The 17544-nt window shown below is 44.8% G+C and overlaps 1 protein-coding gene and 1 non-coding gene across 2 annotated transcripts in view; one reads left to right on the top strand and one right to left on the bottom strand.

Annotated features, from left to right (window-relative positions):
• The first annotated feature begins 1029 nt into the window (after positions 1-1029).
• Positions 1030-17544, top strand: part of LOC124550661 (transcription factor HES-1-like) — a 377829-nt gene continuing 361314 nt past the window's right edge. Inside the window, exon 1 of the mRNA XM_047125385.1 lies at positions 1030-1152. Within this exon, the coding sequence (XP_046981341.1) occupies positions 1030-1152 (123 nt within the window). The remainder of the gene's footprint in view (positions 1153-17544) is intronic.
• Positions 16702-16774, bottom strand: Trnaa-agc. The gene has a single exon. It is a non-coding gene; the product is annotated as a tRNA-Ala (tRNA).

Here is a 17544-nt window from a genome sequence, read left to right as displayed (position 1 = left end):
AGTGTGTCTGACCAGCAGGTGACTCTCCAGGTGACGCTCCCCTCATGTGGACGGATTTATATGGATGGTAGGTCGGTGGTCGTAATGTTCTCGGTGATACGTGTATAATTTAAAATTAAGTCAGGCCGAAATTTATACGGAATCGAACATTTCAATTGAAGTACGAAAGTTCTGAGGATGCAAGATTCATTGCAAGGTGACAGTTGTAACCTCCCAACAGTTTACTTCCGTAACCTCGGAATAATAAAATGTTACTAACCTCTCAATAAAATGTGACTCATATGAAACCTTTTAATAATTAACTGACTGTGATCCTAAACTGGCAAATCTGGACTTCAGTAATGCTGCGTCATGGCCCTGAAAAATCATTCTGAATAAATTGAAAATTATTACCTCAATGAAGTCGCCGGATAACGCGTATATATCTGCTCCTATAAGAAATTTTACTGGTACAGCCCAGTGCAATGCTGGCCGCTGGATTTGTCGTGTATAAAACAACTGATTTCTCTTTACGGTAATCTGGATGACCATGGATAGGAAAATTTAGTAAAATTAAACTCAGATGAATGATAGTCAAAAGTTAATTTTATAAGAAAGATTATTATTAAAAGATTTTTATTTAAAAACATTTACATGGGACTTGATATAACAATAGTACAAAATCAGTTGTTACAAATTACATATGCGCGCGGCTGCTTTTACCTTATACTACATCGCTCAAGCACGACCGGCCCAATCATCCGACTGCGAGCTACTATCACTACTGCAGCCGATACTGCTCTCTGGTCTGCCATTCTATTGTAGCATACATATCGCAGGCAGCGTGTGAGCAATACATCATCTGCTCGAGTGCGCTAGCAACAAATTCTTTAGTCATGGACCTCTTACACAGTTGAAACTCGATGAGTTTCCACCCCTTAGTGGTGGCGATGCGTGTCTGGGTGGACAATGAGAAAGACGTCAGTTTCTGTAGGAGGTGGTTCGCGTGCGCGGTTGCAGATGCGGAGCGCGGGGTGCTGACGGTTGACTATGACAGCGCGGCTGCAGCCCAGCACCACCGGCAGGCAGCACCAGCAGCACCAGCACCAGGCGGGACACCACAAGGACGCCAACACCAAGGCCGCCCCCGCCATCCGCTCCGACGGCAGAAGGGTGAGTACCTCAGCACCAGACCCCGGCCCTCACCGACAGGTCAGCTCTGCACCTCGTACTCTCGTACAAGTAGCCACACAGTCTGAAGAACGCTGCAAGCATTTTGACGACTTCATAACAAATAACAACCTGTGGTGTGCGTACTGTAAGACCTTCGGTACACACACCATCAGATTATTTGACTTGTCGCTCTAACGAAGTAGGCGAGTGTCAGCAATATGTCTCGTGGACTTATCGTGGCGTGTTTATCTTCTGCCGTTAGGTCAGACGATAGAAATGCCACTTGCACGCTTAGAGTAGCAGATTGACGGTGGCCAACTTTAAACAGAACTTGATTAATTTTCACACACATTTATTAAAATAATAAAAAGCATAGACATTACGTAACTTGATTCTGGATGCTATTTAGAATTGACAATCTGAAGTTCCTTTGCTCCTGCTACGTTAATCTTATTCTCACATATCTCTGATACTTGACAAAGTGTCTATACATTTATCTTCATGGCTATGTACAGCAATATGATAATCTTATTAGGCGCAGACTGAAACTTGACTATAGACTGGTACAGACAAATGCAGACTGGTACAGACTGGTGCACACAAATGCAGACTGACTAATCGGAGGTCTGTACACTCGTAATAATACCTCGAGCATTCAGGTATCACTGCACGAGTGTGATCCACGAGGAGAAAAGGTTCTACGTTAGCAGCAATCTCATTGGCTGCGTTACATATTAATACGTGGATCGGCTGAAGCAGAATTTGGTCTGTCTCTAAGGCAGCGCCATCTCGTAGTGCGGAGGCGGACGAGCGCTGCGCCTGCGCTGTTGTGCTTAGCGGGGCGCGCTCTAGTGGGAAAGTTGTGTACGTGCTGACTATGCGGAACTATGTACACAACACAACCCTTGTCAATTTTTTTCGCGATTTCAGCGAAATCTTGTAGCCCTCTCCGAGACTCACGATTTGCTCTAGTCCAATATACTGGGTGATCAAAAAGTCAGCATAAATTTGAAAACTTAATAAACCACGGAATAATGTAGATAGAGAGGTAAAAATTGACACACTTGCTTGGAATTACATGGGGTTTTATTAGAACCCCCCCATATTGCTAGATGCATGAAAGATCTCTTGCGCGCGTCGTTTGGTGATGATCGTGTGCTCAGCCGCCACTTTCATCATGCTTGGCCTCCGAGGTCCCCAGACCTCAGTCCGTGCGATTATTGACTTTGGGGTTACGTGAAGTCGCAAGTGTATCGTGATCGACCGACATCTCTAGGGATGCTGGAAGACAACATCCGACGCCAGTGCCTCACCATAACTCCGGACGTGCTTTACAGTGCCGTTAACAACATTATTCCTCGACTACAGCTATTGTTGAGGAATGATGGTGGACATATTGAGCATTTCCTGTAAAGAGCATCATCTTTGCTTTGTCTTACTTTGTTATGCTAATTATTACTATTCTGATCAGATGAAGCTCCATCTGTCGGACGTTTTTTGAACTTTTGTATTTTTTTGGTTCTAATAAAACCCCATGTCATTCCAAGTATGTGTGTCCATTTGTACCTGACTATCTACATTATTCCGTGATTTATTCAGTTTTCAAATTTATACTGACGTTTTGATCACCCGGTATTAGGAAGGACCCTAGTCCTGACAAGGCACCCTCAGATTTAGTGGCAAAATGGCCCAGTGGATATCACGTCAAAAACTGGACGCACATCACGCATGAAAACGGGAAGAAGGTGCACTGACCTCTGGAAAAAGAAGCAAAATAGAAACAATGAACGGTCTAAGTCCAAGAAGTGCAACGTCGAGCAATTTACAAGAACCAAGACATCGTGGCTGTGTTGTTGCAGTGTTGGATTCAAATATTCATCCTGCCCCATTTTTTTTCACGAAATTATGAACTTTCAGTCTGGTAATTTACGTGTATGTTCTCCTTCTGTAGTGTCGACGACTGTCATACTATACATTGCTTGTAGATATAAGTCATGTGGTAAGAATATCTTACCGTCGCAAGTAAATGTGATGGATAGGGAGAGCCGTCTAGAAGCCTCATAGGCCTCTCACAGAAATGAAAAGAACGAATAAACGTGTGTGGAATATGTTACAACAAAGGAATTCAAGAGTCAAATCTTCCAAAACGGAGCTCATGATTCATAACATGTGGTACTTTTGTGGAACAAATAGGAGGTGCGTATATCTGGAGGTCCCTTCCTTACACCTCCCTATCGCAAAAGGACGTTACACTACGACACAGGCACAAATTTGAATACAATGAACAGACACGTCACTGGGCGGACGTACAGCTTATGTCCTTGTTTGCCGTATGACGTCCAGATCTCAGCACCATACAAGAGGATGCTCAGAACACATGCTTGGTAGATAGCGTTTTTGTAGTCACCATGACGTGTTTATTGTCTCAAACTCTTTTTGCGGAGCTTACGAATGTGTTCGCCACTTCGCCAATTCTTGCGTTTATTTCGTCTAAAGAAATAGTAGCGAACTGAGGTAGCAGAATTTGTTGACCGCATTCGATAAGGAACCAACTGATCTTATGGCAGGAATATCTGTGTGTGTGTTTGTGCCTGAGCGAATATCATGATACACTCACCATGCAGACACGACAATCAGAGTACAGCAACTCTACTTATTTTCTCATGGCTGGGATCCATACTCACGTAAAACTTTGTAAAGGACCTTATGGTTCCCTTTGGCAGCGAAACTATTTATGTATCGGGTGTAAACGAGTACCACGTGCTACAATGTCGCGAAAGCCGAGACGAACAATGTATGGGACACTAGTGGTCCATCAGCCCGTAAACAATCCCAAATTAGCCTACAAAAGCAACATAAGCCACAGTGCACCGGCTTTGTCGGGCGTAGCTGTTTGTGGAGGATCTTCAGCTGTTATCAAGATGGCTGACCTCATTCTTGAGGAAGAAGGCATGCCCTATCCACGCCCGTTCGCCGACCACTTCGGCAACCAGACATACACCTGCGTCAAGCGGGTTGCCATGCTCCAGTTGGCTGCCGGAACTGGTCCCTGCACAGGCAAGCCAGTACCGGGCAGCACAAGATCCACGCGTATGTAAACTTGCCAGACAACGAGCAGAACATGCTGGTTTGTTGTGCCAAGTACCTCCGACTGCCACCACACGAGACGCCAATCTCGCCACGAGCATAGCGCACCACATACCCCGCAATCAGGCCACGTGCTCCACGCAGAAATCCTTCCAGCTGCCTGTTTAGGCAGGATTTCAAAGATTCCAAGTCCACCTCAGTCATTTTACGTCTTGGTGTAAGCAATGGCTTCTCAAGATCAATTCCTCCAAAACCCAGGCAACAATTATAGGAGGCACCTTCCGCCTGCCTGACTTCTACCCTACCTTTTACAGTCGTCCTATCCTGTTAACTAACACACTAAAATGTCCTGGACTAATCCTCGACTGGCAACTAACTTGGAAACCTTACCCTGTAACCGTCCAGAAGAAAGCCCACAAAAGACTAAAACTACTAACAGGCCAAACTTGACGATTACCCCTACAAAACCCTGATCCCACCCATCCACTGCCATGCAAATGTTTCATGGATTTCTGCACCACCAAAGTTCTCAGGTCCCTCCAAATCCTCTAACGCCATGCCCTCCATCTCGCCTTCCGCATCCCTTCCCCCACATAGATCCTCTATGAACTCAATAAATTCCAACCCCTCACCAAAATCGAACACCCCCGTGTCTCCTATACTATCCACAATCACCCCATTGTCTCCCCTCTGATCACCAACCCTGATATGCTGCCATGCCTTCACAAACACATCCCTCCGTCCGTACACATCCACGCACACTCCATATCCTATCCCAATGCAAACTTCAACCAACTCCCTCCGAGACAGATCCTCGCTGATATTTGGTCATAGTCTGTTGACTGGAATACTCTCTTTCAAATTCTAAAGGTGGCAGTTGTAAAATACAGGGAGCGAAAGGCTATTTACAATTTGTACAGAAACCAGATGGCAGTTATAAGAGTCGAGGGACATGAAAGGGAAGCTGTGGTTGGGAAGGGAGTAAGACAGGGTTGTAGCCTCTCCCCGATGTTATTCAATCTGTATATTGAGCAAGCAGTAAAGGAAACAAAAGAAAAATTCGGAGTAGGTATTAAAATCCATGGAGAAGAAATAAAAACTTTGAGGATCGCCGATGACATTGTAATTCTGTCAGAGACAGCAAAGGACTTGGAAGAGCAGTTGAATGGAATGGACAGTGTCTTGAAAGGAGGATATAAGATGAACATGAACAAAAGCAAAACGAGGATAATGGAATGTAGTCGAATCAAGTCGGGTGATGCTGAGGGAATTAGGTTAGGAAATGAGACACTTAAAGTAGTAAAGGAGTTTTGCTATTTGGGGAGCAAAATAAATGATGGTCGAAGTAGAGAGGATATAAAATGTAGACTGGCAATGGCAAGGAAAGCGTTTCTGAAGAAGAGAAATTTGTTAACATCGAGTATATATTTAAGTGTCAGGAGGTCATTTCTGAAAGTATTTGTATGGAGTGTAGCCATGTATGGAAGTGAAACATGGACGATAAATAGTTTGGACAAGAAGAGAATAGAAGCTTTCGAAATGTGGTGCTACAGAAGAATGCTGAAGATTAGATGGGTAGATCACATAACTAATGAGGAAGTATTGAATGGGATTGGGGAGAAGAGAAGTTTGTGGCACAACTTGACCAGAAGAAGGGATCGGTTGGTAGGACATGTTCTGCGGCATCAAGGGATCACCAATTGAGTATTGGAGGGCAGCGTGGAGGGTAAAAATCGTAGAGGGAGACCAAGAGATGAATACACTAAGCAGATTCAGAAGGATGTAGGTTGCAGTAGGTACTGGGAGATGAAGAGGCTTGCACAGGATAGAGTAGCATGGAGAGCTGCATCAAACCAGTCTCAGGATTGAAGACCACAACAACAACAGTCTGTTGGAACAGCTTTACTCTCCCCAGTCGATCATATGGCAAATGATATACGAACTGCCAGCACATAATTCGCTTATCTAGTGCAGTTTGTGTCTACATGCTATGTAAGGTAAGTACAATAGGTTCAGAGCTCTCTCATCATCCAGTGAACTAATAATCCAGTATCACTCAAAATTTTTGTTATACGTATTTATGTAGTGCCACTAAATTCATAAATATTTCCTAATTAGCTGTGTTTGACACTATCATTCTTTCTTTTGAAACGGTAAACCCTGGTGTGAAATCTGTAATGTAGACAGTGCATGTCAGAATGGAGAGTGATGTTCAAATTAGCTGCAGATTGTTGTTCTCGGCAAACAAACAACCAAGAGCTGAACTGACCTCGCTGCTCGCTGCTCAGTGATGAACGAAGCCCTCTGAGTCTGGCCCATTAAACCCGCACCATCGGTGCTTGCGCCACTGCTCTTTAACGATGCTTGGCAGGCGACGAAATCGAGTCCGTTTGTGTTTCGTACCGCGACCATTGCCACGTGTCCCGAAACTTCAGTCGTGACTGGCTGCTTCGAAGTCACTTTGACTCTGCTAGCCCTCATCTAGTTAAGGGAATAGATGCAGGGAAGTTGGTCCCAGTTAGCAGCGAGTTGCCAGCAGCAAGCCTGCGGGTGAACGTATGGTTTGGTTTGAGCTACGGAAGGCCAGATGGTTATTTTGTAATGTCTGTCATAACACTTAAAATTGTTATCTGTGCTGCAAGTGGTTCATGGAGGAGAGATTTCACCATTCTTAAGGTAATGCGTAGCATGTGGTGTCTTCTACGTTACAGTTAACACAGTTATGTTGTCATTGCTTTTATTTTAACTTACATTTTGCACGTAATGTTCCCATGTGTCTTCATAGTCCTCCAACAAAGCGTATGTTGCTCAGCTGTGCGGTTCTCACACGATTACGAGGTTATGTCAACGAGAGGGGACGGTGAAACGGGATAACGCCCTGGCCAAGCAGAGAGCGAAACCGACAACAGTTAAGGAGTGAGGCAGATGTATTCTTGTTGTACGTACCTGTATCACTTGCTGAGAATCTATTGAGGTTACACTTACCTATTTTTGCCCTTGCAATGAAATGATAATCATTTGCACATTTAAGCAAGTAGTTACAACTCATGACAGCTTCATATTCGCTGCATGAAGCCTTCATGGTGCGGCAACTTGAATGTCAAGCAGTGAAGTCACCTGTGGAATATTGCAGTTAAAAAGGTAGTATTCCTGTTCATTTACATCTATTGTACATCTGCATAGATCGTAATGCCGGCCGTTGTGGCCGTGCGGTTCTAGGCGCTTCAGTCCGGAACCGCGCTGCTGCTACGTGCCAGGTTGAATGCTGCCTCGGGCATGGATGTGTTTGATGTCCTTAGGTTAGTTAGGTTTAAGTAGTTCTAAGTCTAGGGGACGATGATCTCAGATGTTAAGTCCCATAGTGTTCAGAGCCAATGAACTATTTTTACTCCGATATGTACGGTACGGCGCGTGGTGAAGGGAACCTTGGCATCATCATCATCATCATTTAACAGTACCTGTTTCCCGGTTACTGGTAATGAGCCTCTTCCACTTCGTCGTGTCCAAATACACCTGTTCGCATAGAACATCATCCACTGTCCATGCTCTGGTCACTAGATCAGTCTTAATCAAGTCCATCCATCGGGTTCGACGTCTTCCTTGAGGTCTTCTCCCATTCACCTGTGTTTCCAAATTTATTTTGACTGTTCTAGTTCGCTCCATTCTCATCACAAGCCCGTACCATCGAAGTCTAGATGCGCCAATTCGATCTAATAAGGACGTCTTTATTACAGCTTCTTTCCTCACCTCCTCATTTCTTAACTTCTCCATCTTCTGGATGGTGGATCTAAGAAATTTTATCTCTGACGCTTGCAGCCTTGATGATTCTCTTTTTGTGAGGGTGCATGTTTCAATACCATAGGTCAATATTGGTATGAAATAGCTATTAAACATCATCAGTTTGGCCGGTTTTGGAATCAAGTCATCCCATAAAAGTGATCTTACTTGTTGGTAGAATTCAGATCCTTTTTGCACTCTGTTGATGATTTCATTTCTGACCGAATGATCACTGTAGATTACACTTCCAAGGTAAGGATAACTGTCCACACACACATTAGTTGGTGAAGGGTACCTTGTACCACTATTAATCATTTCCTTACCTTTTCCATTCGCAATGAGTGAGGGAAATATGACTTTCTATTTGCCTCCGTATGAGCCATAATTTCCCGTACCATATAATCGTGGTCCTTACGTTGGAAGCAATAGAATCATTTACAGGCAGCTTTAAATGTCGGTTCTCTAAAATTTTCTCCGTAGCGCTCCTCGAAAAGAATGTCGCCTTCCCTTTAGAGATTCCCATATGAGTTCTCAAAGCATCTGTGTAATACTTGCGTGTTCTTCGAACTTACCGATGACAAATATAGAAGCCCTCCAGTGAATCTCTTCCTTTAATCCGACCTGGTACAGTACTCAATAATAAGATGTGCCAGGGTCCTATATGTGGTCTCCCTCACAGATGGAGCACACTTCCCCAAAATTCTCCCAAAAAATCAAAATCGACCGTTCGCCTTCCCTACCACAATCCTCACATGCTCTTTCCATTTCATATCACTTTGCAACGTTACGTCCAGACATTTAAACGACTCGACTGTGTCAAACGGGACACTACTACTGCTGTGCTGGAATATTACGGTTTTGTTTTTCCTACACATCCGCATTAACTTACATTTTTCTACATTTAGAGCCAGCTGCCATTCATCACACCAAGTAGAAATTTTGTCAAAGTAGTCTTGTATCTTCCTGATGTCACTCAACCTGACACCTTACCGTACACCATCAGCATCATCAGCAAATAACCGCAGATTGCTGCCCGCCCTGTTCGTCAAATCATTTATATATGGAGAGAAGAATAGCGGTTTATCACACTTCCCTGAGGCACTCCTGACGATATCCTTGTTTCTGATGAACATTTCTCGTCGAGGACAACGTACTGGGTTCTACGAGGTGCATTCAAGTTCTAAGGCCTCCGATTTTCTTACTCCGGACTGGAAAGAGATAGAAACATGCGCATTGTTTTAAAATGAGGGCGCGTTCATTGTCAATACGTCCCAGAGATGGCAGCACCGTACGGCAGATGGAATTTTACCGCCAGTGGCGAGAATGAGAACTGTTTTAAATACTTAAAATGGCGACGTTTTCCTTACTTGAACAGCGTTTTCTGAATTTGCGTGGTGTGAAACCAATTGAAATTCATCGACAGTTGAAGGAGACATGTGGTTATGGAGTTATGGATGTGTCGAAAGTGCGTTCGTGGGTGTGACAGTTTAATGAAGGCAGAACATCATGTGACAACAAACCGAAACAACCTCGGGCTCGCACAAGCCGGTCTGACGACACGATCGAGAAAGTGGAGAGAATTGTTTTGCGGGATCGCCGAATGACTGTTGAACAGATCGCCTCCAGAGTTGGCATTTCTGTGGGTTCTGTGCACACAATCCTGCATGCCGACCTGAAAATGCGAAAAGTGTCATCCAGGTGGGAGCCACGAATGCTGACGGACGACCACACGGCTGCCCGTGTGGCATGTTGCCGAGCAATGTTGACGCGCAACGACAGCACGAATGGGACCTTCTTTTTGTCGGTTGTGACAATGGATGAGACGTGGATGCCATTTTTCAAGCCAGAAACAAAGCGCTAGTCAGCTCAATGGAAGCACACAGATTCACCGCCACCAAAAAATTTCGGGTAACCGCCAGTGCTGAAAAAATTATGGTGTCCATGTTCTGGGACAGCGAGGGCGTAATCCTTACCCATTGCGTTCCAGAGGGCACTACGGTAACAGGTGCATCCTACGAAAATGTTTTGAAGAACAAATTCCTTCCTGCACTGCAACAAAAACGTCCAGGAAGGGCTGCGCGTGTGCTGTTTCACCAAGACAACGCACCCGCACATCGAGCTAACGTTACGCAACAGCTTCTTCGTGATAACAACTTTGAAGTGATTCCTCATGCTCCCTACTCACCTGACCTGGCTCCTAGTGCCTTTTGGCTTTTTCCAACAATGAAAGACATTCTCCGTGGCCACACATTCACCAGCCGTGCTGTTATTGCCTCAGCGATTTTCCAGTGGTCAAAACAGACTCCTAAAGAAGCCTTCGCCGCTGCCATGGAATCATGGCGTCAGCGTTGTGAAAAATGTGTACGTCTGCAGGGCGATTACGTCGAGAAGTAACGCCAGTTTAATCGATTTCGGGTGAGTAGTTAATTAGAAAAAAAATCGGAGGCCTTAGAACTTGAATGCACCTCGTATTAGTGTCTTCGAGCCTCTATCACATCTGTTATTCCGCATACTCGTATCTTCGTTAGCAGCCGCAATGGGGCTCCGTGTAAAGTGCTTTCCGGAAATCCAGAAATATGGAATCTGCCTGTTGCCCTTCATCCATAGTTCGCAGTATACCCTGTGACAAAAGCTGAGTTTCGCACGAGCGATACTTTCTAAAACCATGCTGATTCGTGAACATAACCATCTCAGTTTCAAGAAAGTTTATTCTAACTGAGAATATGTTCATGGATTCTGCAACAAACCGAAGCTAGGGATATAGATCTGTAATTTTGCCCTTCTTATGTACTGGAGTTACCTGCATTTGTTTCCAATAGGTCGGGACTTTGTGTCGGGTGAGATATTCACGATAAACGCAAGCTAGGTAAGGTGCTAATGCCTTAGAGTACTCTTTGTAAAATAGAACTGGGATTCTATCCGGTTCTGATGACTCATTTCTTTTTTTCAACTCCTTCAGTTGTTTCTCTACGTCAGGGATGCTTATTACTATGTTGTCCATCGGGGAGGCTGTTCGTTGGTCAGAATCTGTAAGATTCTCCTGCGTGAACGATTTCTTGAACGCGAAATTCCAGACTTCGACTTTCGTCTTCGTATCTGCCACACCAGACTAGTCAACAACTGACTGAATCGGAGCCTTAGACCGACTTACCGATTTGACATAGGATCAGAATTTTCTCGTTCTCTGGCACATCCTTTGCTAAAGTATGACGGTGGTAGTTGTATGCTTCACGCATTTTCACAGGCCCACGAATCTGCACAAACCTGTACTTGTCGTCATTTGCCCGTTGTCTTTTGAACCGAGAGTGCAACAGCCTGTGCATCCTCAGCGTTCTCCGAATTTCGTTCATAAACCATGGTGGGTCTTTTCCGTACTTGATCCACTTACTAGACACATAATTCTCCAGGCCACGAATTACAATCTGCTTAAACTATGCCGTAATTCCTCTACATCCATCTTACTGGAATTAAGTGATGCCAATTAACTGTCTAACAAGGGAACCTCCCCATCGCAAGCCCCTCAGATTTAGTTATAAGTTGGCACATTGGATAGGCCTTGAAAAACTGAACACAGATCAATTGAGAAAACAGGAAGAAGTTGTGTGGAACTGTGAAAAATAAGCAAAATATGCAAACTGAGTAGTTTATGGGATGATAGGCAACATCAAGGACACTGGGATTGCAGGAGCGCCGTGGTCTCGTGGTAACGTGAGCAGCTGCGGAACGAAAGGTCCTTCGTTCAAATCTTCCATCGAGTGAAAACTTTAATTTTTTATTTTTAGTTTATGTGACAAACTCTTATGTTTTCATCACTTTTTTGGGAGTGATTATCACATCCACAAGAAAACCTAAATCGGGCAAGGTAGAAGAATCTTTTTACCCATTCGCCAAGTGTACAAGTTAGGTGGGTCGACAACATATTCCTGTCATGTGACGCACATGCCGTCACCAGTGTCGTATAGAATATATCAGATGTGTTTTCCTGTGGAGGAATCGGTTGACCTATGACCTTTCGATCAAATGTTTTCGGTTCCGATTGGAGAGGCACGTCCTTTCGTCTACTAATCGCACGGTTTTGCGATGCGGTCGCAAAACACAGACACTAAACTTATTACAGTGAACAGAGACGTCAATGAACGAACGGACAGATAATAACTATGCAAAATTTAAAAAAAAATAATTTTCACTTGTGCGAAGACTTGAACCAAGGACCTCTCCGACTGCAGCTGCTCACGCTACCACGAGAACACGGCGTTCCTGAGCTCACGTGCTCCTTGATGTTGCCTATATCGCCCACGGACTACTCAGTTTGTATATTTTGATTATTTTTTCACGGTTTCACACAACTTCTTCCTGTTTTCTCAATTGATCTGTGTTCGGTTTATCAAGGCCTATCCACTGTGCCAAGTTATAACTAAATCTGAGGGGGGTGCGATGGGGAGGTTCCCTTGTAAGTGAAGTGCTTACAACTGCTTATCTGATCTAAAATGGCTCTGAGCACTATGAGACAACATGTGAGGTCATCAGTCCCCTAGACTTAGAACTACTTAAACCTAACTAACCTAAGGATATCACACACATCCATGCCCGAGGCAGGATTCGAACCTGCGACCGTAGCGGTTGCGCGGTTCCAGACTGTAGCGCCTAGAACCGCTCGGGCACATCGGCCGGCTTCATCTGATCTTTCTAGCAGAAATACCCCCCTAGCCTTCTCGACTGTTTATTAACTTTCATAACCATAGTTGCTGTAATATCATGATTACTAGTCCCCCTTTCGATAATGATGTTGTCGGTAAGGTCTGGCGTATTTGTACCTACAAGGTCTAAAGAGACACTGAAGAGCCACAGAAAGTGGTACACACGCCTAATATCGTGTAGGACACCCGCGAACACGCAGAAGTGCCGTAACACGACGTGGCATGGACTCGACTAATGTCTGAAGTAGTGCTGGAGGGAACTGAAACCATGGATCCTGCAGGGCTGTCCATAAATCCGTAAGAGTACGAGAATGTGGAGATCTCTTCTGAACAGCACGTTGCAAGGTATCCCAGAGATGCTCAATAATGTTCAAGTCTGGGGAGTTTGGTCGCCAGCGGAAGTGTTTAAACTCAAAAGAGTGTTCCTGGAGCCACTTTGTAGCAATTCTGGACGTGTGGCGTGTCGCATTGTCCAGCAAGAATTACCCAAGACCGTCGGAATTCACAATGGATTTGAGTGGGTGCAGGTGATCAGACAGGATGCTTACGTACGTGTCGCTTGTCAGAGTCGGATCTAGACGTATCAGGGGTCCCATATCACTCCAACTGCACACGCCCCACACCGTTACAGAGCCTCCACCAGCTGACATGCAGGATCTATGGATTCATGTCCGTGTTGACGGTTCCAAGTGAAGCTTAACTGCGTGTCGTGCAGTCATCAATGGTACAAGAGTGGGCCGTCGCCTCCGAAAGCCCATATCGATGATGTTTCGTCGAATGGTTCGCACACTGACTTGTTGATGGCCGAGCATTGAAATCTACAGCAATTTGCGCAAGGGTCCCACTTCTGACGCGTTGAACGATTCTCTTCAGTCGTCTTTTTCCGGCCGCAGCGACGTCGGATTCCTGATGTTCACCGTACACTCGTGAAAGGGTCGCACGGGAAAGTCCCCACTTCATCGCTACCTCATAGATGCTGCGTCCCATCGCTTGTGCGTCGACTATAACACCACACTGAAACTCACTTAAATTTTGATAACCTGGCATTGTAGTAGCACTAACCGATCTAACAACTGCGCCAGACACTTGCTGTCTTATATAGGCGTTGCCGACGGCAGCGCCCTATTCTGCCTGTTTACATGCTATACCCGTTTCTTTGGCGCCTCCTTTGCATGTGGGCTGCCGAAATAGTTGCTTAAGCTGTTTTTCAGAAAATATGTTCAAAATTATTTCGCACAACTGTATGTCTGTACCCCTGCAATGAATCCATAGACATCCGAGTCTATGCTCGGCTGGTCAAAGTCACCTCGAACTACTATAGCATGATCTGGGAGTTGATGAGCTACTGACCGTAGACTTTCTTTGAATGACTCTAGAAGTGTCACAGCGGAAATGGGTGGCCGGTAAAAACATCCGACAGGTAGCGGGTGTGGAACATTGAGGGTAAAAAGGTAGTACTTATATTGAGTCAAAAAGTTGCGGTGTGGCGCTAATTCCAGCCTCTCGCGATTATTGTCTGGCATTTGGGAGAGAATGTAGAGTGAGAGAGGTAAACGAGGTCGCGATCGCAGGTAATTGGGACTGTGGGCCGCTAATTGAGAATCGCGGGTGGAGGCGGCCCGGCCGTCCCCGTCGCTAGGTGGCGCAATATGCATGCGGTCGTGTAGGCAGGGGTCGGGGTCGGGCGCGGCGCGGCGCTAAAAGCGGCGGGCAGCCGTCACCCCCTCCGCCGCCCCTGGCCGCGGCGCAGTTGAATGGGGCCCAGGGCGGCGGCGCGTGGGCCGCGCTGACGGCCGCCGCGGTCTGCCCGACACTGCGCCGTGGGCGCCGCGCTGCCCACCGGCCGGCCGGCTCCTGAAAACTGCACGTCCCCGGCGCTATCTCTGGAGCCCTGCTGGCGCTCGGCTTCACGGGAGACGTTAGCCCCGCCGCGTCATGCCCCTCCGCGGCGTCACTCTGACGTGTACCGTGGCCGACGGTAAGTACAGGGTGAACGTCAATAAAACCGATACACTACTGGGACTGACTGGAAGAGGTCGGTATGCGTGTAACGACAACAGATCGTCCCGGAATACAGTACAGAGCTGCATCGCATCTACGTTGCAACAAATGAACAGTGGCCAGGTGCGCCCGCAGGAGTGGGTGGGGGGGGGGGGGGAGCAGGGGGGGCAGTTGCCCCTAGTGAGAATTCATTCAGTTTACGAATATAAAAAATACCTGTAATTTTAGGGCTCAGTTATGTATGATTTAAAATACCTGTAAAATAACCGGAAAAATCGATAAAATGACGTAAAAATGATATAAAACATATGTAAACAGAATTACAGGATGAACTAGAGCAATGGAAAACTTTAAAGGAGAATTGAACTAAAATTAAAAAATGATGATAAATTTAAAAATTGTGTGTTTTTCTTTAAGAAATATAAGGGGAAAACATCAGGCTTACCATGAAACGACAAATGCTCTTCAGAGAACAATAGTAATTCAGTAAGCATATTAGAATGCGTAGGCCTATTCCAAAATAGAGCTGCATCACATGAAAGAATCGTTCTTAGTTAGTACACTACGCAGCTGCAGGACACTATTGTTAAGTGCATAAAAGAAGCTTTCACAGTAATGTAAGTGAATTTGACCAGGTTTAAACAGTTGAGTGTAGTGAACCGTTTCTTTCCGGACTGTTAATTTAAATCCAACTGCTCATGCAGTGTTTTTAAGTGCTTAAACAATTATTTGTGGTAAGAAAACAATTTATTGGCAGAATACGGTTCAGAAACATAAAATCTGGGAATATATATATATATATATATATATATATATATATATATATATATATATGTGTGTGTGTGTGTGTGTGTGTGTGTGGTGTCTTCACTGATTGCCGCGCTCTTTCACACGTTCCGGCCTCTCTGCGAACAGTGTCAAAGGCATCGTGAACGCGTTGAAGGCACTGCAGATCAGGAACTGGTTCAGCATACGCAACTCTTTTCAGAATACCCAAGAGATAAAAATCCAGGTGGAGCGGCGGGGGAAGGGGGGTGGGGAGTTCAGTCCGGTGGCCTAGCAGGCCATGCTACACCGCCTCCGTGTCTTATCCAGCATCCGAGGAACTTTGCCATTATGAAGCGGTAGTTTTTTGTTGGTGCACAACACTACAGCGAGTCGATACTAAGTTTGCTTCATTATAATTAAGCATTTATTTATTTATTTACTTATTTTTATAGTACGGCTACTCCAAGTGCCTCAGGAAAACTAATTTTGCCAGAAGACGTAACATAAAGCAAATCAGAACTGCTTGATTGATTTCGTATTCTTCTGATCATCTGTATTGGACAGTTTGTCATGGAAAGAAGATTTATTCAGTTTCTTTATATATTGTTAAAAAAAAGTAGGTTAGGGTGAAGGTGGCGGTGGCACTAGCTTTGCTTTTATTTTTTTTTTATTTTTAGATTAGATAGGATTTTGCGGGTGGTATGGGTGATAGGGTCCAACGCCTGAAGTGGAAGAGGTCTAGGGAAAAAAAAGATGGATGGATAATAGATTCATATACTTAAGGTAAAAAATAAAAAAAAACTGTTGTAACGGTTAGCACTTTGGACTCTGAATCCAGCGATCCGAGTTCGAAACTCGGTGGAATTAAAAAAAAAAGTTCGTAGAGCACTTGCAAAAAAAAAAAAAAAAAAAAAAGCAATGATGTATTTTGGACACATGTTCATAGGACCGTTTTCCCTCCACTTCCAATCAGGAATGCGTCCCTGCAGTGCGTCGGTTTTATTAACGTTCACCTTGTAGATAGCGTGTACCTGCACTGTAGCCACTTGACTTGTTGGAGCGCAACCAGCCTAACTGGGCATATGAAGCACTGACGAGATCATAAGTCGTACAGATGGATGTTAGAGACTTACAAACGTCTTATAATTAAATGTTTACCCGAGACATTTTTTTACTATCTACCATAATGATGGAAGCAGACGAAATGAGTTGAAATTTGTACTGCGGCGGGGACTCGAACCCTGACCTTCTTGCTTGCTAGGCAGAAATGCTAACCATTACACCACCGCAGTACGATGGTTAACATTGCTGCATGAAGTACCTAAGCTGAGTACCCTCCCCAACACAAACTTCAATATGAAAGGCGCCGGCACGGTTGCTCAGCGTGTTCGGTCAGAGGGCTAGCTGCCCTCTGTAATAAAAAAAAAACTGAGTCAATGCCTCAACACTAAACTTGAACGTGTGTCCTGGGACAACCGCACCGAACAAAATGCAACGAACAAAATCGAACAAAATGAGAACAATTAAAAAAAAAGATTAGCTTTTCTGCCTAGCAAGCAAGAAGACCGGGTTCGAGACCAGGCCGCAGCACAAATTTTAAGTCATTTCGTCTGCTTCGATTATTATCGTAGATACAAACGTGTTCAACTGGGGTAAGTTACTTAAAAGGTCGTAGGAGTCATGCATACTACCTACTGACCTACAATACGGCCATATGGCCGTATTACTGCAGAAGACCTCAGTCAGATATCTTGTACTAAAAGACGTTTTCTAAAATCTTCGACTCTGTACTGTGTTAATATTATGAAAGTTGGAGTGTGACCCTAAATTTTATCAAAGAAATCTGACAATATAATAAGGTTAGCACCAGTGCCTGTATCAAACTGTGGTGTCAAAACACCGTTTGTCTTGATGACAGCTTTGCTTTTAGCCATTCTCATATGGACTGATTTAATTAATGGTGATGTGGACCTGTGCCAGTTTTGGGACGTCAGTTACCGTTGTTTCACTTTTAGGAGCCACTGCCTCGTGTGGAATACAAAATAAGTTCTTTGATACTTCG

Source organism: Schistocerca americana, chromosome 9 (genome assembly GCF_021461395.2).
Source record: "Schistocerca americana isolate TAMUIC-IGC-003095 chromosome 9, iqSchAmer2.1, whole genome shotgun sequence".
Classification (NCBI taxonomy): domain Eukaryota; kingdom Metazoa; phylum Arthropoda; class Insecta; order Orthoptera; family Acrididae; genus Schistocerca; species Schistocerca americana.
Note: the sequence above shows the minus strand (reverse complement) of the source record. Positions and strands in the feature narration are given on the sequence as shown.